The following is a 24,881-nucleotide window of genomic DNA, read 5'->3' on the forward strand; positions in this document are numbered from 1 at the left end:
ATCTTACAAAGGTGTAGTAAAGAGGAAAGATGATGTGATCTGGCTCCTGATACAGAACTGGGAATGTAGCATGGATTCAACAAATTGTGGCTAATAAATGATGAAGGTTGCGGTAACGTTGATTGTGATGGTGATGATATAATTAGGTCTTTCTTTCTTTGGGGAAAATATAGATTGTCAAGAACCTCTGGAAATGTATATGCTCCTGCAGCAACCTGTATATCTCATATATTAACGTGTCACGCGGTTTTCATTGTCCACTGACTTCTCTGTCTGCAGTTAGATTAAAAAACAAAAGTACAACATTTGCCTTTTTCATTTCTGTGTTCTTAGCATATTGAACAGTTTCTGGCATATAGATGAGTAAATTATTCTTAAAGAATGAAGTGAAGCATAGATCTATAAAGAGTGTTATTGAAGGCATTTCTGGAAATACAGTACTGAACTAGATAGCTGTTGTTTCTGATATTATATTTATCATCATTGTTTTTATATGGCTTATTCTAATAGGCTTTATAACTTAATTTGAGGAAATAGAAAACAGTAACTATTCTTTCCCGCTGTGAAAGTGCAGTACTGAAGATTATGGAAAGATACCCTGGGAATCTGGAGATAAAATCAAGGAAGGCATCATTTCAGGCTAAAATTTTTTAAAGTTTATTACATATATAGGTGAGATTATCCATCTGCAGAAAAAAAAAATCAATAGTGATACCTTGTAAGTACTTTACTAATAAACAAGTGTTCTATATTTCATCTCAGGGATTAAGATTTTGTTTTACCCACTTCAAGGGAACCAAAGTGTTTTTTTGGAAGTAATGATTATGTATGTAAATCTGTAACATTCTCAAGTGAATTATCTTTTGGTCTTCAGGAGTTAATTGGTCTTCCTAAGTATAGAGAAATCATTCAGAAGCAAAACAGAAGAGGTATTCTGATTTAGGATAGCAAAAATAGTTTATGAAACAGAAATAGATCAATACTACACAGGCAACTCAACCAGCTACCCAGCTTGATTAAGATTTTCTTTTAGAATATCCGGCTTTATCTGCACTAGTTGCAATTCTAACATTAGGAAAGAGTGTCCTCTCAAATGAATGTATGGGCTGTTGTAAATATATTTCTCGGTGTAAATTAATAAATTATAAAATCAGTTTCTTGTAAGTTTGCTTAGAATCAGTTGTGGAAAACCTATTCAGCTTTAAGGAAATACAGTTCCTGTGCCTGTAAAGCCAGCCTCTGTGACTTTGCCAAAGCCCAGGGCTGCTCGGAGACTCTGCCTGAGCCTCCAGGGCCTCTCTTGACTCTCTTCTTTCAGCCATATGCGGCATCTCCTGTTTCTTGATGTCATCACTTACATGATTCTTACCAGGCGTGGGTGCTGAATAAATGTTTAGAATTGGTTCCTTTTGGTGACCACCTGCATAATTAGTTTACTGTCATTTTAATTGAATAACACAGGAAGTTTTTGCCTATGATAGATTATTTCATTGAAGTTTCCCTTAAATTATTTTTATTACATCTCAATAGATTAAATTGCTTTTTGGCGCTTCTAAGTATTTTTTGTTGTTGATGGTGATGGTGGTGATTATAGTGAATTAAAATTACACTCACATTTAGTTTGAAACACATGAAACAAAAGCATTTTGGAAATAGAAAGTGAGAACAGCAGAGAAATAATTAGTGTCATCTGTTTTACTCTGTTGTGTTTAACTTTTATCTTTTCACTCTCCATATGTATTTTCCTGAACTCTGTTTTCCCTTTTCATATTTCTTGGATCTTTTTAGGAGACTTCAAGTGTGGACATAATTTCACAGGACAAAACGATAGTGGCAAGTGTCAGCCCAGTTTCTTGGGTTGCTACTATAATTATGTGTTAAGAGTGAACAAAAATGCAAACACATTTGTGGAATGTGTTTGGATATTGGTCATCATTTTTAACTTAATCGATGTATAGAAAGTGCTTCTGATTGTTCCTTTTAGATGGGGCCATTTATAACTTGAATTTATTTTCTAGTTTTTAATGGTTACCCGCCTCCCCCTGCTCCCACAGCTTCTGATTTCCCTCATATCATTCAGTTATTAAGAAGCTGAGTAAAACAAAGTTTATGGAGATTCCTCTTATCTATGGCATTTTTTTCCATCGGCCTATTCAAATTATATTTAGCCAATCTGAATAAATTTAAGTGTCTTTCATTTATTTAGATACTCATGTTATTTGTTTGAATTATCAAATCATTAACCTTTCACTGGAAATTTGCTGTTATGGTAACCTGTCTTCATAGTTTTATCATGATTTAAATTCTTCAGTTGAATTAAAAAAAAAAAAAAAACTTGCCTAGAAGGCTTCATGTTTAATGGGGTCTACATGTATTTTTTTGTTTTTTTTTTACCTCTTCGCTTCAGTGATTAAAAAGATCCTCTATAAATGACATTCACAATCTTCTTGTTATGTCGGCTCATAATCTGCCAGCTCGTCTTCCTCCGTTTCTCTCGCATCTGCTGCTTCCCGTAGCAAATAGTTCAGCTCCCTCCTTTTTCAATCTTGTGAAAAAATTTTAGCAATAACTTCCAAATTGTTCTCACTTTCAGACTATTTCAATTGCTTCTCCATTCAAACTGCTTTCCAGTTATCTTCCAGAATCATAGTTCTCGTCTTGTTATTCCTTTACTCAAAAGTCATCTAGTGGGTCTACATTTCCTACGAAACAAAGCTCTTCACCTTCGATGTTATCTACTATCTTTTCTCCAGCTGGAACCTCAGCTGATAGTGTAAGCAAATAGGAGAGAGCATTTACAGGATATGGGTTTTGTGATTGTCACATACAGCTTTGAATCCTGTGTGTGTTATTCTAGTGCTGTGTAATCTTGTGTGGGCTTCCCTGGTGGCTCAGACTGTAAAGAGTCTGCCAGCGGTGTGGGAGACCGGGGTTCGATCCCTGGGTTGAGAAGATCCCCTGGAGAAGGAAATGGCAACCCACTCCAGTATCCTTGCCTTTTCTGAAAAATTCCATGGATGGAGTAGAATCTTGTGTGAATTAGTAAAGCTTTTGAGCCTCAGTTTCTTCATTTAAAAAATGAAAATCATAATTGCTGTCTGAAAGGGTTGTGTAGAAGTCAATGAGATAACCTGTTAAAATCTGGCACATAACTGAGTGGGCATTTAATAAACATTAGCCATCATTTCCATATTCTGCTTTCCTCACATAGAAGAAGATGGACTGAGAGTCAGAAGACTGGGTTCTAGTTCATATCTGACTCTGACTAGCTGTGTGTCTTGCACAGGACAATTTGATCTCTGGTTCCTCTGGATTTTCTAAAACCAGCTTGAACATCTGGAAGTTCATGGTTCACGTATTTCTGAAGGCTTTCTTGGAGAATTTTGGGCATTACTTTACTAGCATATGAGATGAGTGCAATTGTGCAGTAGTTTGAGCATTCTTTGGCATTGCCTTTCTTTGGGGTTGGAATGAAAACTGACCTTTTACAGTCCTGTGGCCACTGCTGAGTATTCCAAATTTGCTGGCATATTGAGTGCAGCACTTTCACAGCATCATCTTTTAGTATTTGAAATAGCTCAACTGAAACTCCATCACCTCCACTAGCTTTGTTCATAGTGATGCTTCCTACCTAAGGTGTTCATTGGAAGGACTGATGTTGAAGCTGAAACTCCAATACTTTGGCCACCTGATGCGAAGAGCTGACTCATTTGAAAAGACCCTGATGCTGTGAAATATTGAAGGCAGGAGGAGAGGGGACGACAGAGGATGAGATGGCTGGATGGCATCACCGACTCAATGGACATGAGTTTGGGTAAACTCCAGGAGTTGGTGATGGACAGGGAGGCCCAGAGTGCTGTGGTCCATGGGGTCGCAAAGAGTTGGGCACGACTGAGCGACTGAACTGAACTGAACTTGCACAGGGCATTGAGCTATGCAATGAGGAAGCATCAACTTCCTCATCTAAGAAGATGTCTAGGGTATGTGTCAATAACTGAGGCAGAAGAAGAACCAGCCTGTCTCAAATGGCTTATAAACATCTCTTGAATGATCTATATATATATATATATATATATATATATATATATATATATTATTTTTTTATTTTTTTTTTTTAGTTAACTCACACAAGTCTAGAATTGCAGCTTAAAGAAAAAAAGATGTGGCTCCCCAGAGTTCTAAAGATAATGGCTTCTTGGTTTGTGGACTTCAGGCACTTTCCGTGTACCCCTGAAAATGTATTCAGGAGTTTGCTTCTCAAAGGAGACCAAGAACCAAAGATAGCTATGGATCATCTGGGTAAAAGACATCTAGTGTGGCTTCTAGTGCACAAAACATAATGACAAAGCTTTTACCTCCAGATTTTATTAGTTGCTCTTGTTAAAGCCGTGATCACAATGAAGGCCTGAGTCAAACCAAATTTTTTTTTTAATCTTTATTTAATTTGTTGCAATATTGCTTTTGTTTTACGTTTCGGCTTTTTGGCCATGAGGCATGTGGGATCCTAGCTCTCCACAGGGATCGAACTCACACCCCTTGCATTGGAAGGTAAAGTCTTAACCATCTGAAGTCCCCAAGCTGAATCTTGAGATGAAAAAGCCTATAACCAGTCATCATTGGGTCATGTCAGTAAATGATTAAACTTCCCACATGATGAGGTCATCTTTGATTATGAAGATGACTGAAATAATAGGATGTCAATTCTGGATTTCTAAGATGCGTCTTCAACCACAGAGGAAGGGACAGTGTATAAGGGTGCAGTATTACCAACACTTCTCTTAGGCATTCTCTCGCCACCCATTTATCTAATATTTCTGCTGCCTTGTTGCCTGAATGTGCCGTGCATTTTTCCCCTCCCTCATTTTTTTCATGTAACTCTCTTTGCCCGGAACTCTCTCATGGAACATTATCTATTTAACTTATGCTAAATCTGCAACAGAACTAGTCATTTGTATGTTGTTTTATTCCTTCCTTTATTAGAGCACGTAGCATGTTGTGTTGCAATGACGTGTTGCCTTCGACCCTCTTACTCTGTGTGTTCCGGTATCCTAAGTGCCATGCGGTAGGCTCTTGTTAAATGTTTGTTGAGTTTAATAGGTTAGATAAAGAGTGTATGGGCATTCCAGGTAGATAGAACAGTGCAAGCAAACAGTGAAGGTGGAAAACTGTAAAACGTGGACAGTAGGAACATAAAACCAAGTATTCACAAATGTTTACATAGCTAAAGTCAGAGTAAACTATTGCAGCCAGTATTCCAAACATCTATCATGGGGATGTTTGCAATCATCCATCCATGGGGACACTGGTTAGGATCCCTTAGTGGTGGTCTAGAGATGAAGGATGTGCCTAGTTTAAGATGATGGCAGTGAGAATACAAAGGAACTGATAGTTTTAAAATATATTGTATGGAGAAAATAGGTAGTTCTTGGTGACTCTTTTTTATATACAATTCAAAGAAATGGGGAAATCAAAGCTAATTTCAAGAGATTGATTGTGGGAATATCTTGAAGAATAATAATGAATGGTACCATTAGCAAAATTAGGAAAATCAGCTGAGGGAGCTGGTTGGGGAAATAATGCATTCAGTTCTAGATATATTGTGGTTGAGGTCATCCAAATAGAGATATTTAAGGATTCACATTCATTGACCCCAACCATTCACAAACCACCTTAGATTTTTAGAATTAGCTCCCATGTTTTATTTGAGTAGTATAAATTATCACTGCTCTGGGCTACAAAGACCCAGAAGTGACTAAAGCGAATTTAGTTCTATTGATATTTGAGAGGAAGGGGAGGGCAGTCCTGGAGCATCTCTTCTCTGACCTCTGCAAGATTAATATTCTTCAGAACTTGCTGTGGTCATTGATAGACTTAAGAATAGCTCTTAAGGACTGTCTCTAAACCTTACAACCTCTAGGTGCCTGACTATTTTTATAACCTAATTTATTTTCGCAAAAATTACTTAGCATCTTCTTGTTTGTTGTGCAGTGGCTCCATCACTTCTGACTCTTTGCGACCCCATGGACTGCAGCATGCCAGGCTTCCCTCTACTTCTAAGTGATAGTCTAAGCATCTTCTTAGACTTAACACTGTGCTAGGTGTTATGGGTGAATACCAAGATGTAGAAGGCATAATCTGTCTTCAAATTTCACATTCCAATAAGGAAGGTAAAAGACATAGTACTTGTAGTACAAACAAAATGGGAAGATGAATGAAATATTCCTTTCTTTTGCAGAATTTTATTCTAGTTTCTTCCTATTTGATGTGGTCAGAGAATTAAATTATTATATTCTTTCTAGATTAAGTGATACATGAAAATCTGTGGTCTGAGCACTGCCCAAGAAAATGCTTTTCAATCTTTAAGTTTTTTTTTAAAAAATTATTTAATTTCCAGCTATGTAAGATTGCTTTTATCCAAAAGTAGTTGATTTCATTTTCTAAATAAATTTTTTCCACATTGTTATATTTGAAATATTAAGCGTCCTGCTGTAAGTATTTGAGTTTTTGTATTCACAGGTTAATTTTATAATTCTCCACAATAAAATTCTAATTCTTCCCTTCCCCTCCATGCCCTTCACATGTCAAGCTGTTTCTCATTTGTTGTTTTATTCTTTTCTGTGTGTTTCTTAGGAATTTTTATGTTATTTTAATGACAGTTGAAGTAATCTTCCATGACAATTATTTTTTAATTTAAAAAATGACAATATTTTTACAGTTTATGCAGAATTTCACCACACATGGCTCTATCTTTGTCAACAGGTATTTCTCAAAAATTATTCTTAAGTGACTACTCTGTTGACTATAAAGATGTTATCTAAATACAGTGAATCTATCCTTTTGTCTACAAAGCTCCATTTATAAACTTTTCATACCCTTAATACTTTATAATATTTTCTACCAAAGACAGATTTAATAATGTAAATCACCTTTATACTCCAATATATGAAAAAAAGATATTTGGAAGTATGATTTTGTTATTATCTATTGGGAGGGTCATTTTTAACCTCACAAACTTTAACAGTGTAATTTATTTCTGTTTCTGCTTTTTTTTTTCAATCTTCCTTTCTTTCTTCTTGTTCACCTAGTGTGTGAATTTTTTTAAAATTTATATTGTTAGTCAAAAAGAAAATATGTGCTTCATTCTTCTGGATTAGGTGGTTGTATGTGTCATTTAGGCTATCTCTGGAATTACACAAAAAGATATCTACCTTACCTTGATTCAGTTCAGTTCAGTTCAGTTCAGTTCAGTCGCTCAGTCGTGTCCGACTCTTACCTTCATTAGAAACTGAAATTTAGATTGTGCAAATTAAAACTATTTAGTCACAGAATCGGACACAACTGAAGCGACTTTGCAGCAGCAGCAGCAGTGTGATTAACATATATTTTGTCAAATGAAACAGACTGACCTGTATGTTTTGGTAGCTCATATTATTTATGTTTTTTGGTTAGATGGGTATTATCTAAAAAACTCAAGACTAGTAACTTAGACCATCAACAATAAGAGAAGATCTGTTTAATACCAGAAATACTGGAAAGAAAGGGATTATCTTTTCAGGGTTGGATTAATTTTAAAACTGTGAAATTTGTATTAAGAATTAATAGCTCTATCAGTGACTAAAAGAAGAATTTTAGGTTGTTTTAAATATTTAAAATGATCTCAAGAAGCCAGAGGAAAAGTACTTAGTTGAATTGTCTGTTATAGTATTAACATTGGGCAAAGTAAAAGGTGAGGAAACAGTAAAAGATAGTGATTCGTAATCTCTTAGGTCACAGATCCAATTAAAAGGCTAATTCACATGAATGCTAAGTACCTCTTCCTTAGGAAAAAGGCATATATGCTCACAAATGGACGTAACACTTTACAGACGGCTTTAGGTGATTCATAAGCTTCTGTAGCTCTTAGACCTCAGGATAGGGGCCACTGGTTGAAAGCATTTTTAGTATTATAAACCTTTGTGACTTCATCTTGATTTGGACCAGTATTTGTACTCATTTTTTTTCTTGTCACTTTTTGTTCCTTACTATGATGTATATTTCGAGAATTTTCTGTAATCTTTGTGAAGTTCTGAAACTTCCCATGTGAGGAGAACTGTATTTCAGATGTAACTGCCAAATATCTTTAGGCAACACCAATGACAATTACTGAAACTGAATTCTTCCTCTTACTTGATGATTAAAATCAGAATGGTGAATGTAAATGTAAAGTTAGGTGGGCCTTTTTTTTGGCTTATTCTCTATTCTGCAGCCGCCTTGAATAATGGCCCCTAAAGAATAAAATTGATCTATTTTTTTTTATGAATTATACACATCATTTACAAGAATTAAGTAAAGAGCAAGATCTGCTGGAGTTATGGTAGGAACTAGATAGAGAAAGTGTTTGTTTAAAGCAAATTCCTTTTGCACGTTCTTTTTGCTGGGCAAATGATTACAACTGTATTCAGTTAAGAAATAGTAGAATAGACACCCATTTATTTTGTGCTAATGTTGAAATGGAGGTAATGGAATTTAGAATAAGAATAGCAGATAAAATTAAAGTTAATGAAATACACAATAGAGAAGAGTACAATTTTAAGGGAGAACTGTGACTTTTTACTCTCTCAAAATTTCTTAGTAGCAATTTAATTATATTTACAGTTACTGTTTACTTGGGACAAAAAGTCCTTTATTTTTCCTGCCTCAATAATAAACAAACTGGAAAGTCTTTTTTTAATTCTTGAAAGCCTGGAGGTCTAGGCCCAAGTCAGTGTGTGTATAGAAAGGAAATATTGGTCTTCTCAGTAAGAGATCAATAGCAATGTTAATTACTAAGATACTGCCATCCTTGAGGTATTGTGGGGCAGTGGAGCTTACAGTGGTGTTCAGAAAACAACAGCTGAAATAGGAAATGAGATGTCTGTGGTAGAAACAAGAGAAGAACCAAGAAATTGATTTTAGCACTCACTGCAGTAAGGGTTCACTTTTAAAGCATTCTTTACAACGATCAAGCAGTTTTTAAAGTTTTAGAATCTAGAATTTATTTTGTATTTTACTAACAAAATCATATTTGATTTTTTAAATTGAATTTATTTTTCAGAAAATATTTACAAACATTTAATTTATCCCTCAGTGCTTCTAATTTTAAATGGAGTTTGAAGCTGTAGAATCTCATCATCTGTCTCTTGATTTTGGTTATTTTCTGAAAAGAGAGACTTCTGATAAAGGAAATTAAAGCATTATAGTAAAGCAGACTTGACCTCTATATTAGGTCTCTAAGGCATGGTGAGGATTATAACCTAGCTACCAAATTTCATATCAAAATCAGTAAAAAGTATCATAGGTAATAATATTCTTCTTGAGCTTTCAAGCTGATTTTAGGACATGGTGCCCACTGCTGACCATGGGCCACCATGTACTGAGAAGTTCTTGCTTTCATCCTACTTATACTACAAAACCCAGTGCCAGCTCTTAGACTTGTGTCTCAAATTGCAGCTTACCTGTCTCTACTTATGTTTTCATTCTAATTACTAAGGACTTGCATCCAACTTCTAGAATTCAAACTTCCTTTTTCCCAGCAGGCCTTGTGTTTAGAAACTGTATTGGTCATTGTTTCAAGTTCTTCTCTAGTAGCCTATATGGTACTCTGGGCCTAATGTTTGAGTATTTTCTATCCCGTGTTTTTCCAACAAAGTCCCAAGTGTCATGTCAGGAGGCTCAGTTACTTAATTTGGATGTAGTGGTTTGGGAGTTGCCTACTGTATTCTAGGATTTTTTGGATGAATGTATATGTACATAAATACATATATACATGTAAGTATATGTCTGGTTTGGTGGTTTAGTCGCTAAGTCGTGTCCGACTCTTACAATCCCATGGACTGTAACCTGCCAGGCTCCTCTGTCCATGGGATTCTGTAGGTGAGAATACTGGAGTGGGTTGCCGTTTCCTTCTCCAAGTGTATGTGTATTTGTGAATATTCTCATATTTGTACACATGCTTATGATTCCCTGATGGCTCAGTGGTGGAGAATTCGCCTGCTAATGCAGGAGACATGGGTTTGATCCCTGGGTTGGGAAGATAACCTGGAGGAGGAAATAGCAACCTCCATTTTCTTGCTGGGAAAATCCCATGGACAGGAGGGCCAGGCAGGGCTCATGGGGCCACACAGGGACTGAGTCCCTGAGCACACGCACACGTATGTGCGTATGCGTGCGTGTGTTCCTTAAGGTATTGTAAAGTAGATATTTGCCCCCATTTTACAGATGCAGGTATCAAGTCTTATAACAGATAAATAGACTACTCATGGCCATAGAGGGAGAGACAGTCTGAGAACCAGAATTCAGACCTAGTTCTTGCTTATTCATGTACCCATTGTAGTCATTGAGTGCCCTCTATGATAGGAGATCATTCTAGGTTTCCTCAGGACACAGCAGTGAACAAAGATTTGTGTCCTCTGGCATATCGCTATGTCAAATGATGATAAGTGCTATAAAACACTGGTGAAGATCAGTGAGGAATGAGAGCTGAGAGAAGTTGCAGCTTTAAATAGGGTTGCCAGAGAAGTTTTCACTGAAATGGTGACATTTGAACAAAGACTTGAAGGAAGGAAGAGAGAGAACCATGAAAATATCTGAGGGAAGATGGTATCAGAGGAAAAGAGAAGAGGAAGGCCTGAGTAAGCACATCCCATGTAACATCTTGAAAGAACTGTAACTGAGAGTTACTGAGCTCTCTGGAATCCACACTGCACCGTTGTTGCCCCCGTGCTTTGTAAATAAGACACTACATATCATAGATGAATCACCAGTCATTAACAAATTAGCTTTATCCGGTTCAGTTATTACTTTGCACGTAGTAGGTATCCCAGAATTGTTTATTTTTTAGCAAGTTTATTTTTTAAATAATACCAAATCAGTTTCCTAAACTGCTGTTGTTTTGTATGCTGTTTTTATTTCCTTCAAATTAAAACTATGAAAAAGGTCTATTAAATACTGTGTATTTACTCTAAGAAATATTAAAAACTGATTTTCCTAGTTGTATAAACAACTTAATTAAATGTAAAAATGCTTTTGAAATTGTTCCATATACTTTATACATTCATTGTGATGTAATGTTGGCACAATAAGGATATGCATATCAATTTCTTGTTAATTATATCATTCTTTCTAAGAGCATAATTTAGTCTTGAGATAACATTTTTTTCATTTCATATGCAGCCATAAATTATGCTGGAGCTTTTGTAACAAGTTTCCTAGCACATAATTGAGTAACATATATTGATTTATTTTAAAAGGCCACAGTATATATTCTGTTTCTGCCTTACATAGATTATAGGGTTGTGGGTATATTTAAGCATTCATAAAATTTAATATACCCCATGTTTAATTTTCGTACTTCAGCAAGACAGCTTTAACTTTTGATTGAAGTCTGGTAAACAAGTATAAAAGATTGAAGCCTAAAGTCAACTCTTGTGGAAATGCTTTCACATGCGTAATTAAACTTGCATCGACTTTAAGTTTCCATTTTAGGAAACATGTAAAATTCATCTCAACCAATGCTTATTGAGCATTGTACTTTGGAAGTTTTATTGCTAAGTAAAAAAAAAAATTACTATTTTGGTCACAGCGGTGGTGTTAAGAGTCTGAACCATGGCAGTGATGGGCAAGTTAAAAGGGGGCAGTTCCAAATGCAGGACATTGTCCCATTAGGGTTAATGGGTGGCTGGATATGTTTATTGAAGGAACAAGGAGCATTGAACATGATGTAAAGATTTTTAACATCAGCGCTGGGTGACTGATGGCCAGTGTTAAACAGGAGAGGAAATAGGAGGAGGGAAAGTTTTGGTGAGCATAAGAAGGTTCATTTCAGTTTGGGGCCTTTTGAATTGGAGACATCTGTAGGTCATTATGTAGCAGTGAGTCCGTAACATTTCTATTGTTATTAAGAGGGCACTGTTAATGTCTTCCTGAAACGCTGGACCATAGGAAATTTTCAGGCTGAGTGATTATAACAGTCGTGACCTTTGCCCTAACCCTTATAACACAGGTAAATGTCAGAATTTAGCATATAGCTGCATTTTATCTTACCTCACTTTCTAAGTGTTCTAAATCACTTTTGTCTCCCCTTGCGATTGTAAACATCAGGGCTGAGATGAGGATTTATGCTCTTCCAACAGGCTCAGCAGTACTCTTGAAGTCTTCACGGTGGCCTCAGTGATGACTACTACCACAGAATCTTAGAATTTGTTTCTCCCAGTGTGCCTCGTGGTGCCACAGTAGTAAATGCACTGAGGAATTGCTTGCATCCATCCATTCATTCATTTCCTACTTACTGAGTACCTGCTGTGTGCAAGGTGTTACAGCTTTCCACCTAGGCGTGAAACAGTGGGGGTGCATAGTTTCCACCAACAGAAAACCACAACAGCATCATAAAAACTTTAACTTTTTAGGGACTTATCAGTTGTTTTATATGTAGAAATTACTCTTTAATTTCTTAATCTTAAAATCACTTGTGGTAAAGAGGAAGCTGTTGCGGGGAGTGAGGACAGTGAAATGATTAAGAAGATAAAATGAGTTTGAACCTATCTTAAGATATTACCATTATTGATCTCTGCCAGAGAGAACTCTTGTTAACTTATTCTGACAGATCTGCCTGGAACTCTTTTAAATGCTGTCTTTCCTGATTTTGTTTCTTGTCCACCAAACTCACCACTGTGGAATGTTAATTGAATGTGGGAACACAGCCTTGGCCCACTTGCCTTGCTACTTAATGTTTGTGGGAACCTGGCTAAATTGCAGCCCCTCTAAGTGTTGATTTCTTCCTCTGTGAGTGTGGATAGGAGCACAATATAACTATCTGATAAGTCTTTTCCATTAAATATCAATTGTTTGGCACAGCAGTATATGTACAATAAATGTTAGCGGTAATAGTGATGAGGTAATTGTGCATCCTAACTCTGTCCTCCTTAAAGTGCTAGGTAATAGTCTAGTAAAATGTCAGACATTTAGTTTTGAAATTTTATTTATATTAAATGTTAATATTATATATTCATTGATGGTTTCTATTTTATTTCTAGCTTTGAAACATTATTATTTATTTCTCTACCTTGAGATTTTCATAATCCAACATGTGTTTGTATAACCTATCTTTCCTTGTACATTGATTTCTGCTGTAAAAAAAAGTACTCAAAGATATCCTGATCTCATATTTAATAGAATTAACTTCTTCCTTGCCTCTTTGCTGTTTTTGCTCCCTCATGCCCAAGTCTTGTAAGAAACTTCTGTCTTGTAAGAAACTTGTGTTTAATCTGTCTTGTAAGAAACTTCTGTAGGTGGACAGAAAAATAAGAGTAGATAAAGACAAAGCATGTAATAAAGCAGAGCAGATAATTCCAGTAGAGGGAGATATTGGCAAAGTAATCAAGCCACATAATATGCAGGTGCACCGGGCATCAAATTTAAAAATGAAGCTTTTCCTGGGTACAAAGTTTAACTAATCGAGAATTAATTAAATAACAAATTGAGTAACACTGTGGTTTCTGTTTTGCTAGTTGCCAAACCCAAACTCAGTGTACAGTTATCTGGGAATGCACTATGCAGACTGCAGACACCATTTCCATCCCAATGGAACTTATGTTTCAGAAATAGCAGTGAAGGTGACCATTAACACCTCTCTTTCTCCGAATCTCTAAACATCTTAAATAATGGAAGTTACAGGTTGGATCATTTGAAAACAAGTTACAAAAGCTTTATTTTCGTAACTCAAAAAAATTTTTTCACAGATTTCTAGATTATCTGAATAAACTGGTATAGCCTCAAACAACAGGACTGAATCAGAACGCTATCTTTTTTATATAAGTAAATTAATAAAAATATAGTATCTTTGCAATTTGGATCTCCAAATTTCTCAAATTACTAGGAGGCCTATAATTAAAAACAAATTAACAGCATTAATTTGACTTGGATGGGAATTTTTTCTTATATTTTCAGTAGGATTGATTCAGTAGTTAAATTGCTTTGAACGTTTACTTTTCCAACAGAAACATCACATTTCTTTCTGTTGGCAACCTTGTCCAATAACTGACTACTTTAATAGTCCCTCTGCACTCTGAGATTTAATGCTCTTATTTCTATCACACTCTAAGAATTTGTAGCCCTGGTACGTAGGGATGTTGAGACTGCCCTTAAAACTGAGACTCACTTAATAGTTGACTGAGTTTTCCCCACTGTATCATGCCTAAATATTGTGATGTAGATTTTATTACTTTTGGCTGCATTAGTAAATTCAGTTTGTAAAATGTCCAAAGAACTTTATATAATATACAACATGTATTTAAAATAAACTTGTAGTAATCTTATTTCTACTTAATTGATTCAGAAATGGAGGTTATACATCTCTGCTACTTTCCTTGTTAATTTAGTAAATATTGCTAGTAATACTATCAACTTAGTTAACTTTCAAACAGTACTGTCTTAAACATGTAGTTTTTAGTTAGCATTCTGTAAACCCTCATCAGTTTTCTTGCTTTTAACTTTTTCCAGGAAGCATCATTGCTTTTCGGGTTTAAATAGGTTTTTATAACTTCATAGGTAACTTTGGAGGACCGTCAATGCTAGAAAAAAATTTCATAGCATATATTGCAGTTTGTCTGGTAGAACCTAAGTTGTTCCCTAAATTGCACCATGCTTTTGTAAAGTGAACATTTTAAATATTTTATTTAACTACTAGATGTATTTTTTGATTATTAAAAAATTTTTTTTTGGTAAATGGACTTGAACTACTCCATCCAAAGAGTTTCTTTGAGCTACTGCCTACAAATCAGAATGCCTTTTTGAAAAAACCTTGATAAATAAATTAACATGCATTAAAAGTGGCTGTAGACAAATGAAACTGAACAAATAAAGAGCAAATCTATACCATGTATATTCATTAGAATAGGCAAGATTGCGCTGCAGTAATGAACCTAAAAACTCAGTGACTGAAAACAATGATGCTTCTTTTTCGTGTGTGCTGACTGCATGCTCCTTGTAGTTTGACAGCAGCAATGTCTTTGTTGTCATATCTTGGGGACTCAGGTTGACGGAGGTTGTATTTTGACACGTTTTAACAATTACAGTTCTAGGCAAAGAAACTATAGTGAATCTTTTGATATTTTTAAAACTTCTGTCTGAAAATGGCATAGTTCATTCACCTTGGGGAGATGCAGCCACATCTGAGTTCAACAGGGTGTATGATCCTCACACAGAGAGTGACGCAGGGTGTTTAAAGAGTGGTAGTTCGCTCTGCTAAATCAGTGAGCACTGGGCAGCTATCAGTAGTTTCTATCTGAAGCTTAGACAACGTCTGCTTTAAACTGACATTGGAAGAAAATGAACAGTTTTCACATAATCATAACCTGATTAATTTTAGAACTATATTGAGAGTTTATTGAACAAACACATGCACACACATACAAACACGCCATGGTCCAGTGAATTAGGGTGCAGGGACTTTTTTATAATAACATTTATACCATTGAAGGGCTTCCCTGATAGTTCAGTTGGTAAAGAATCTGCCTGCAATGCAGGAGACCCCAGTTTCATTCCTGGGTAGGAAAGTTCCACTGGAAAGGGATAGGCTACCCACTCAGGTATTCTTGGGCTTCTCTTGTGGCTCAGCTGGTAAAGAATCTGCCTGCAATGCGGGAGACCTGGGTTCAATCTCTGGCTTGGGAAGATCCCCTGAAGAAGGGAAAGGCTACCAACTCCAGTATTCTGGCCTGGAGAACTCCATGGACTGTATAGTCCACAGGGTCATAGGAATCAGATATGACTGAGTGACTTTCACTTCCACCATTGAAAATACTGCTGTTGTTCCACCTGCAGTGTGGACAGGGTGTAACGGCATTGGATGGACTGACCTTCTTTAAATATATGGTTGTATGTCAGCCAGGATCATTCATAAATCTAATGACCATATTTCAGTTTAGCATGATTTTAAATGTTTTTCTTTCCTTCTTTCTTTTCTTGGTTTTTGAAAGATCAACAACAAAAATACCAAATTATATGTGGAATCTAAGTATATACTTGTATAGTGTATTACGAGAAAATTAGCTGCTATGAATAAATAGCTAATAGTTTAAATAATAAATATAATGGAACCGTTAGTGATATTGCCAAAATTCACACCAAAATGAAAATGTAATTTGTTGTAAGATCAATGTTTCTCATTTTTTTATAGTTTTTAAATATTTATTTTTAATGAAAGGATAATTGCTTTACAGTGTTGTGTTGGTTTCTGTCATACATCAACATGAATTAGCCATAGGTATAAATGGAGAAGCTCTATACCGTCAGCAAGAACAAGACCAGGGCTGACTGAGGCTCAGATCATGAACTCCTTATTGCAAAATTCAGACTTAGATTGAAGAAAGTAGGGAAAACCGCTGGACCATTCAGGTATGACTAAGTCAGATCCCTTATGATTATACAGTGAAAGTGGCAAATAGATTCAAGGAATTAGATCTGGTAGACAGAGTGCCTGAAAAACTATGGACAGAGGTTCGTGACATTGTGCAGGAGGTGGTGATCAAAACAATCCTCAAGAAAAAAAAATGCAAAAAAGCAAAATGGTTGTCTGAGGAGGCCTTACAAATAGCTGGGAAGAGACAAGAAACAAAAGGCGAAGGAGAAAGGGAAAGATATATCTATCTGAATGCAGAGTTCCAAAGAATAGCAAGGAGAGATAAGAAAACTGTCCTAAGTGATCAATGCAAAGAAGTAGAGGAGAACAATAGAATGGGAAAGACCAGCAGCAGCAGGGGAACATTTCATGCAAAGATGGGCTCAATAAAGGACAGAAATGTATATACCTACAGAAGCAGAGGGTATTAAGAAGAGATGACGATACACAGAAGAGCTATATGAAAAAGATCTTAATACCAGGATAAACATAATAGTGTGATCACTCACCTAGAGCCAGACATCTAGGAATGCGAAGTCAAGTGGGCCTTAGGAAGCATCACTACGAACAGAGCTAGTGGAGGTGATGGAATTGCAGTTGAGCTATTTCAGATCCTGAAAGATGATGCTGTAAAGTGCTGCACTCATTATGCCAGCAAATTTGGAAAACTCAGCAGTGCCCACAGGATTGGAAAAGGTCAATTTTCATTCCAATCCCAAAAAAGAGCAACACCAAGGAATGTTCAAACTACTGCACAATTGCACTCATCTCACATGCTAGCAAAGTAATACTCAAAATCCTGCAAACTAGGCTTCAAAAGTATGTGAACTAAGAACTTCCAGATGTCCAAACTGGATTTAGAAAAGGGAGAGGAACCAGAGATCAAATTACCAACATCCATTGGAGAAAAAGCAAGATAATTCCAGAAAAACATCTACCTCTGCTTCATTGACTATGCTAAAGCCTTTGACTGTGTGGAGCTCAACAAACTGTGGAAAATTCTTAAATAGATGGAAATACCAGACCACCTGCCTCCTAAGAAACCTCCTAAGAAACCTGTATGCAGGACAAGAAGCAACAGTTAGAACCTGATTTTGAACAACAGACTGGTTCAAAACTGGGAAAGGAGTACGTCAAGGCTGCATATTGTCACTGTGCTTATTTAACTTATATGCAGAGTACATCATGCAAAATGCCAGGCTGGATGAAGCACAAGCTGGGATCAAGATTGGCAGAAGAAATATCAATAACCTCGCATATTTAATGACACCACCTTTATGGCAGAAAGAAAAGAGAAACTAAAGAGCCTCATGATGAAGGTGAAAGAAGAGAGTGAAAAAGCTGGCTTAAAACTCAACATTCAAAAAACGAAGATCATGGCATCCAGTCCCGTGACTTACGACAAATAGATTGGGAAACAATGGAAACAGTGAGAGACTTTTCTAGGCTCCAAAATCACTGTGGACAGTGACTACAGTCATGAAATTAAAAGACGCTTGCTCCTTGGAAGAAAAGCTGTGACAAACCTAGACAGCATGTTAAGGATCAAAGACATTACTTTGCAGCAAAGGTCTGTCTAGTCAAAGCTATGGTTTTTCCAGTAGTCATGTAGAGATGTTAGAGTTGGACCATAAGGAAGGCTGAGCTAAAAGAAGTGATGTTTTTGAAATGTGGTGTTGGAGAAGACTCTTGAGAATCCCTTGGACTGCAAGGAGATCCAATCAGTCCATCAACCCTGAATATTCACTGAAAGGACTGATGCTGATAATGAAGCTGAAGTGCCAATACTTTGGTCACCTGGTGTGCAGAGCTGACTCATTAGAAAAGACCCTGATGCTGAAGAAGATTGAAGGCAAGAAGAGAAGGAGATGACACAGGACAAGATGTTTGAATGGCATCACCGACTGAATGGACATGAGTTTGAGCAAGCTCCAGAAGATTGTGAAGGACTGGGAAGCCTGGTGTGCTGCAGTCCATGGAGTAGCATAGAGTCGGACACAACTGAGTGACCAAGCAACAGCAACAAGTATATGTCCCTTCCTTCCCACCTATTGCCCCTTCCCAGTCCTTTAGGTTTTTAGAGAGCCCCAATTTACAGCAGATTCTCTCTGGCCATCTGTTTTACATATGGTAGAGTATATGTTTTCATGCTACTCTCTGTTTGTGAGGGAGTACAAACCTTCTCCTTCCCCTGCCCCTGTGTCCCCAAGTCTGTTTTCTGTCTGTGTTTCCATTGCTGCCTGGCAAGTTGGTTCATCAGTGCCATCTTTCTAGATTCCATATATATGAATTAATATACAATATTTGTTCTTCATTGATTGTTTTTTAAATCTCCAACCATTTAGCTAGTAATTGCTTATTTTGTTGCCAACATTTCTCTTTTTGTCTTGATTTTTTTAGAAGTTACGGATTTTCCAAAAATATTTTGTGAAACGTCCCAAAAGCTGGTGAATGTGGAAGCGTTTGCTCTGGCTGCAAAGTGTTATTCTGTACAAAACTTGGGGATATGTACTCCTTTTGATCAACTGCTTGTGGCCCTTCATGGAAATCAAAAACAGAAAACTGGTAGGTGTGTTTGTGTGTGTGTGTATGTTTTTTAGGCATTTAGAAGTAATGTACTATTCATATATGTCTATATTTCCAACATGTTCTTAATTTGTTAGACCTTGTATCATGAGCCCTGGTAGACTTATCTATTCTAAATGAATTGATTTTCTTATGCACCATATTAAACAAACAACTTAGTTATAAATCTCCACATTTTTTTTCCTGCATTGTAGACTAGTTATCAGTCTTTTCCTTTGCAGTTGTTTTATATTTCAAGGAACATTTTTAATAATGTTATATGAGTCTTTTTCATTTTATTAATTCAAATTTGATTCATAATAGTTAAACTAGTAGATATCTATCATACAGAAACCACAATAGGATCTCTGTATTATTTTTATATTTACTTACAGAAAACATGATCATTAGCTGATGATTCTTATCACATTTTATTTCTTTAGTAGCAATATGTTAATTTTGTTTTATTTTTGTTCAGATGAGAATGTGAAACTTGATGAGTTTATGAATTTGAAAAAATCTCACGAAGTTCAGGCAATGTCAGAACTCATCAGCAGTATTGCTGAATACTGTGGAATAAAGCAGGTAATAAGAGTATTTTCCCTATATATTCTCGTGTTAAAATTATTACTGTTTGGGGGGGTAACATTAAAATTTCCTTTTCTACTGTCCTCATCTAGTCTTTAAAACGTCGTTAAGTAATAGCTAATGTGAGATACGTCACATCATTTCTGATCCTTTAAATATGCTTTCACTACCCAACACACTGCAATTATACATCTCCTCTTCTTGCCTTCAATCTTCTTCAGCATCAGGGTCTTTTCTAATGAGTCAGCTCTGCACACCAGGTGGCCAGAGTATTGGCACTTCAGCTTCATTATCAGCATCAGTCCTTTCAGTGAATATTCAGGGTTGATTTCCTTTAGGATGGACTGGTTGGATCTCCTTGCAGTCCAAGGGATTCTCAAGAGTCTTCTCCAACACCACATTTCAAAAACATCACTTCTTCAGCTCAGCCTTCCTTATGGTCCAACTCTAACATCTGTACTAAAAAGAAGATACGGCTATTAATATTTTGCTACAAATTTCACTCTTTTCAGAGTGGGTTGAAGCTATGGTAATTTTCTTATGTTGTAATTCTACCTTGAAACAACATTATGAAGATGACTACCTGCAGAATTGTTTACCACTAGGTGTTCCCAAGGACCTGGGGTACTAAGCTGTGATCGGGGGCATCTGCCTCATTATTGTAACACAAAGAAACCTGGATTCCTTCATGGTATCAGAATCATAATGCATTCCTGTTGTCAAAAATAGCCTTTGTAAAAGTAATGTCTGAAAACAGATGCTAAAATAAAATCAGTGACTCGCCTATATTGACCTATAAAAATAGTCATTTTTCTTATCCCTACAAGAACATCTGTCGGGGTCATGGAGGACTTTCCCTTCTTCAGTGTTTAAGAGGCCTTAGAATCTTTTCCATGTATTCATCCAGACTTCTAGAGAGTTTGAGGATGGTTAGAAAATGATTACCGCTTGAGCCAGGCTTGCAGAACCACTTATGGCAACATAGATCTTGAGGGTAGGAACTAAGGCAAGAGCTGAGGCAGTAGCTTTCAACCTTTTCTCCATTTGTCATGCCCAAGCAGTACCTGTCAGGATCAGTAACAGGCTCACCATGATGGTGACACGCAACCAGAGTAGAGGGGGCAAGTACACAGTAAAACATAACCAGCTGCTGCTGTGTGTAAAATGAAGGAGTATTAGAAGCATACAAATGAATGGGAAAAATAAGCAATTTACTGATGACTACATATTTTATGGTACCATTTTTAAAAAGCTGTTAAAGAAAATCAGATCAGTCGCTCAGTCCGACTCTTTGCAAACCCATGAATTGCAGCATGCCAGGCCTCCCTGTCCATCACCAACCCCCAGAGTTCACTCAGACTCGCGTCCATTGAGTCAGTGATGCCATCCAGCCATCTCATCCTCTGTCGTCCTCTTCTCCTCCTGCCCCCAATCCTTCCCAGCATCAGAGTCTTTTCCATTGAGTCAACTCTTCACATGAGGTGGCCAAAGTACTGGAGTTTCAGCTTTAGCATCATTCCTTCCAAAGAAATCCCAGGGTTGATCTCCTTTAGAATGGACTGGTTGGATCTCCTTGCAGTCCAAGGGACTCTCAAGAGTCTTCTCCAACACCACAGTTCAAAAGCATCAATTCTTCAGCGCTCAGCCTTCTTCACAGTCCAACTCTCACATCCATACATGACCACTGGAAAACCATAGCCTTGACTAGACGGACCTTTGTTGGCAAAGTAATGTCTCTACTTTTGACTATACTATCTAGGTTGCTCATAACCTTTCTTCCAAGAAGTAAGCGTCTTTTAATTTCATGGCTACAGTCACATCTGCAGTGATTTTGGAGCCCAGAAAAATAAAGTCTGACACTTTTTCCACTGTTTCCCCATCTATTTCCTATGAAGTGATGGGACCAGATGCCATGATCTTCGTTTTTTGAATGTTGAGCTTTAAGCCAACTTTTTCACTCTCCTCTTTCACTTTCATCAAGAGGCTTTTTAGCTCCTCTTCACTTTCTGCCATAAGCGTGGTGTCATCTGCATATCTGAGGTGTTTGATATTTCTCCCAGCAATCTTGATTCCAGCTTTTGCTTCTTCCAGTCCAGCATTTCTCATGATGTACTCTGCATATAATGCAAAAAAAAAAAAAATGCAAAAAAACATTAAAGAAGCAAGGGAATCATAGACAATAATCTGATAATAGTTGTTACCTCTGGTAGGGGAAGCAGGGAGATAGGATATGGAAAGGAACACAGTTATATGGAATGTAATTACTAACATAACCATCCCTAGGTTGGCTGGTGGCTTCATGGATATAGCAGATGCTACTGGATGCCTTATTCAAATACTATTGGGCCTTACCACATCATGGTGGCCCAGATACTTTCTGTCCTGGCAACTGCTGTATTTCTTTCCTTGTGGAGTTTTCTCTGTGTGCTGAAGTATGGCACTGCCTGCATACACATTCTGGGGATTAATTCCTCCCTGTGTGCATCCTTGAATTAATGACTAATACAAGTTAGTAAACAAATACATCAACTCCCAGACTTCCCAGGTGGCTTGACTCTGAGGTATGTGTTCTACACTGGCTGTCAGAGTTTTCCAGTGGGATTAAACCCAGGTTGTTCTAAAGTCATATTTTGCCTACCAACACACCTTTTGTTGCGCTGCCTTCCTTTCTCTTTTTTTCTTCTCTGTTTCCCTATCAGTGTTTTCTTCACCTCCCAAATAAATCACTTATACTTAAATCTTTGATGGGTATTTGTTGTTGTCCTTTATATCTTTTCATTTTGAGTATACTTATTTATTTATATGAAATATTGTATAATAAATTTTAAATTGATAAAACATTAATTTCTAAAGTGCAGAGAAAAAACTTGAAATAGCAGGTTTACATTGTTGTTCAGTCGCTCAGTTGTGTCTCATTGTGACCCCGTGGGCAGCAGCACGCCAGGCCTCCTTGTCCTTCACCATCTCCCAGAGTTTGCTGAAACTCATTCATTGAACCAGTGATGCCATCCAACCATCTCATCCTCTGTTGCTTCCTTCTCCTCCTGCCTCAGATTTCCCCAGCATCAGGGTCTTTTCCAGTGAGTCAGCTCTTTGAATCAGGTGGTCAGAGTACTGGAACTTCAGCTTCAGCATCAGTCCTTCCAGTGAATATTCAGTGTTGATTTCTTTTAGAATTGACTGGTTTGATCTTCTTGCTATCCGAGGGACTCTCAAGAGTCTTCTCTAGCACCACAGTTCAAAAGCATTAATTCCTCAGCTCTCAGCCTTCTTTATGGTCCATCTCTCACATTCATACATGACTACTGGAAAAACCATAGTTTTCACTATACAGATCGTTGTGGGCCAAGTGATGTCTCTGCCTTTTTTTTTTTTTTTGCTTAATGCATTTATTTTTTTTAATTTAAATTTTATTTTTTACTTTACAATACTGTATTGGTTTTGCCATACATTGACATGAATCCACCACAGGTGTACATGAGTTCCCAACCCTGAACCCCCCTCCCACCACCCTCCCCATATCATCTCTCTGGGTCATCCCAGTGCACCAGCCCCAAGCATCCTGTATCCTGTATCGAACCTAGACTAACGATTTATTTCTTACATGATAGTATACATGTTTCAATGCCATTCTCCCAAATCATCCCACCCTCTCCCTCTCCCACAGAGTCCAAAAGTCTGTTCTTTACATCTGTGTCTCTTGCGCTGTCTTGCATGTAGGGTTATCATTACCATCTTTCTAAATTCCATATATATGTGTTAGTATAGTGTATTGGTGTTTTTCTTTCTATACTTCACTCTGTATAATAGGCTCCAGTTTCATCCACCTCATTAGAACTGATTCAAATGTATTCTTTTTAATGGCTGAGTAATACTCCATAGTGTATATGTACCACAGCTTTCTTATGTATTCATCTGCTGATGGACATCTAGGTTGCTTCCGTGTCCTGGCTATTATAAACAGTGCTGTGATGAACATTGGGGTACATGTGTCTCTTTCAGTTCTGGTTTCCTTGATGTGTATGCCCAGCAGTGGGATTGCTGGGTCATAAGGGAGTTCTATTTCCAGTTTTTTAAGGAATCTCCACACTGTTCTCCATAGTGGTTGTACTAGTTTGCATTCCCACCAAGAGTGTAAGAGGGTTCCCTTTTCTCCACACCCTCTCCAGCATTTATTACTTGTGGACTTTTGGATCGCAGCCATTCTGACTGGTGTGAAATGGTACCTCATTGTGGTCTTGATTTGCATTTCTCTAATAATGAGTGATGTTGAGCATCTTTTCATGTGTTTGTTAGCCATCTGTATGTCTTCTTTGGAGAAATGTCTATTTAGTTCTTTGGCCCATTTTTTGATTGGGTTGTTTATTTTTCTGGACTTGAGCTGCACAAGTTGTTTGTATATTTTTGAGATTAGTTGTTTGTCAGTTGCTTCATTTGCTATTATTTTCTCCCATTCTGAAGGCTGTTTTTTCACTTTGCTTATATTTTCCTTTGTTGTGCAGAAGCTTTTAATTTTAATTAGATCCCATTTGTTTATTTTTGCTTTTATTTCCAGTATTCTGGGAGGTGGATCATAGAGAATCCTGCTGTGGTTTATGTTGGAGTGTTTTGCCTATGTTCTCCTCTAGGAGTTTTATAGTTTCTGGTCTTACATTTAGATCTTTAATCCATTTTGAGTTTATTTTTGTGTATGGTGTTAGCAAGTGTTCTAGTTTCATTCTTTTACAAGTGGTTGACCAGTTTTCCCAGCACCACTTGTTGAAGAGATTGTCTTTAATCCATTGTATATTCTTGCCTCCTTTGTCGAAGATAAGGTGTCCATAGGTGTGTGGATTTATCTCTGGGCTTTCTGTTTTGTTCCATTGATCTATATTTCTGTCTTTGTCCCAGTACCATACTGTCTGATGACTGTGGCTTTGTAGTAGAGCCTGAAGTCAGGCAGGTTGATTCCTCCAGTTTCATTCTTCTTTCTCAACATTGCCTTGGCTATTCAAGGTTTTTTGTGTTTCCATACAAATTGCGAAATTATTTGTTCTAGTTATGTGAAAAATACCGCTGGTAGCTTGATAGGGATTACATTGAATCTGTAGATTGCTTTGGGTAGTATACTCATTTTCACTATATTGATTCTTCTGATTCATGAATATGGTATATTTCTCCATCTATTAGTGTCCTCTTTGATTTCTTTCATCAGTGTTTTATAGTTTTCCATATATAGGTCTTTAGTTTCTTTAGGTAGATATATTCCCAAGTATTTTATTCTTTTCATTGCAATGGTGAATGGAATTGTTTCGTTAATTTCTTTTTCTGCTTT

General features: G+C 36.9%; 1 protein-coding gene across 13 annotated transcripts in view; it reads left to right on the forward strand.

Moving 5' to 3' along the window:
* METTL25 (methyltransferase like 25) overlaps nucleotides 1–24,881 on the forward strand; it is a 255,197-nt gene that overhangs the window by 4,446 nt on the left and 225,870 nt on the right. For all 13 annotated transcript variants that reach the window (XR_009599880.1, XR_009599881.1, XM_060412501.1 and 10 more), the window contains exons 2-3: nucleotides 18,815–18,979; nucleotides 19,458–19,564. Coding sequence is in view for 11 of the 13 variants with exons in the window: in XM_060412501.1 (XP_060268484.1) it covers nucleotides 18,815–18,979; nucleotides 19,458–19,564 (272 nt within the window). In the remaining 2 variants the exon portion in view is untranslated. The remainder of the gene's footprint in view (nucleotides 1–18,814; nucleotides 18,980–19,457; nucleotides 19,565–24,881) is intronic.

Source organism: Ovis aries, chromosome 3, assembly GCF_016772045.2.
Source record: "Ovis aries strain OAR_USU_Benz2616 breed Rambouillet chromosome 3, ARS-UI_Ramb_v3.0, whole genome shotgun sequence".
NCBI classification, from domain to species: domain Eukaryota; kingdom Metazoa; phylum Chordata; class Mammalia; order Artiodactyla; family Bovidae; genus Ovis; species Ovis aries.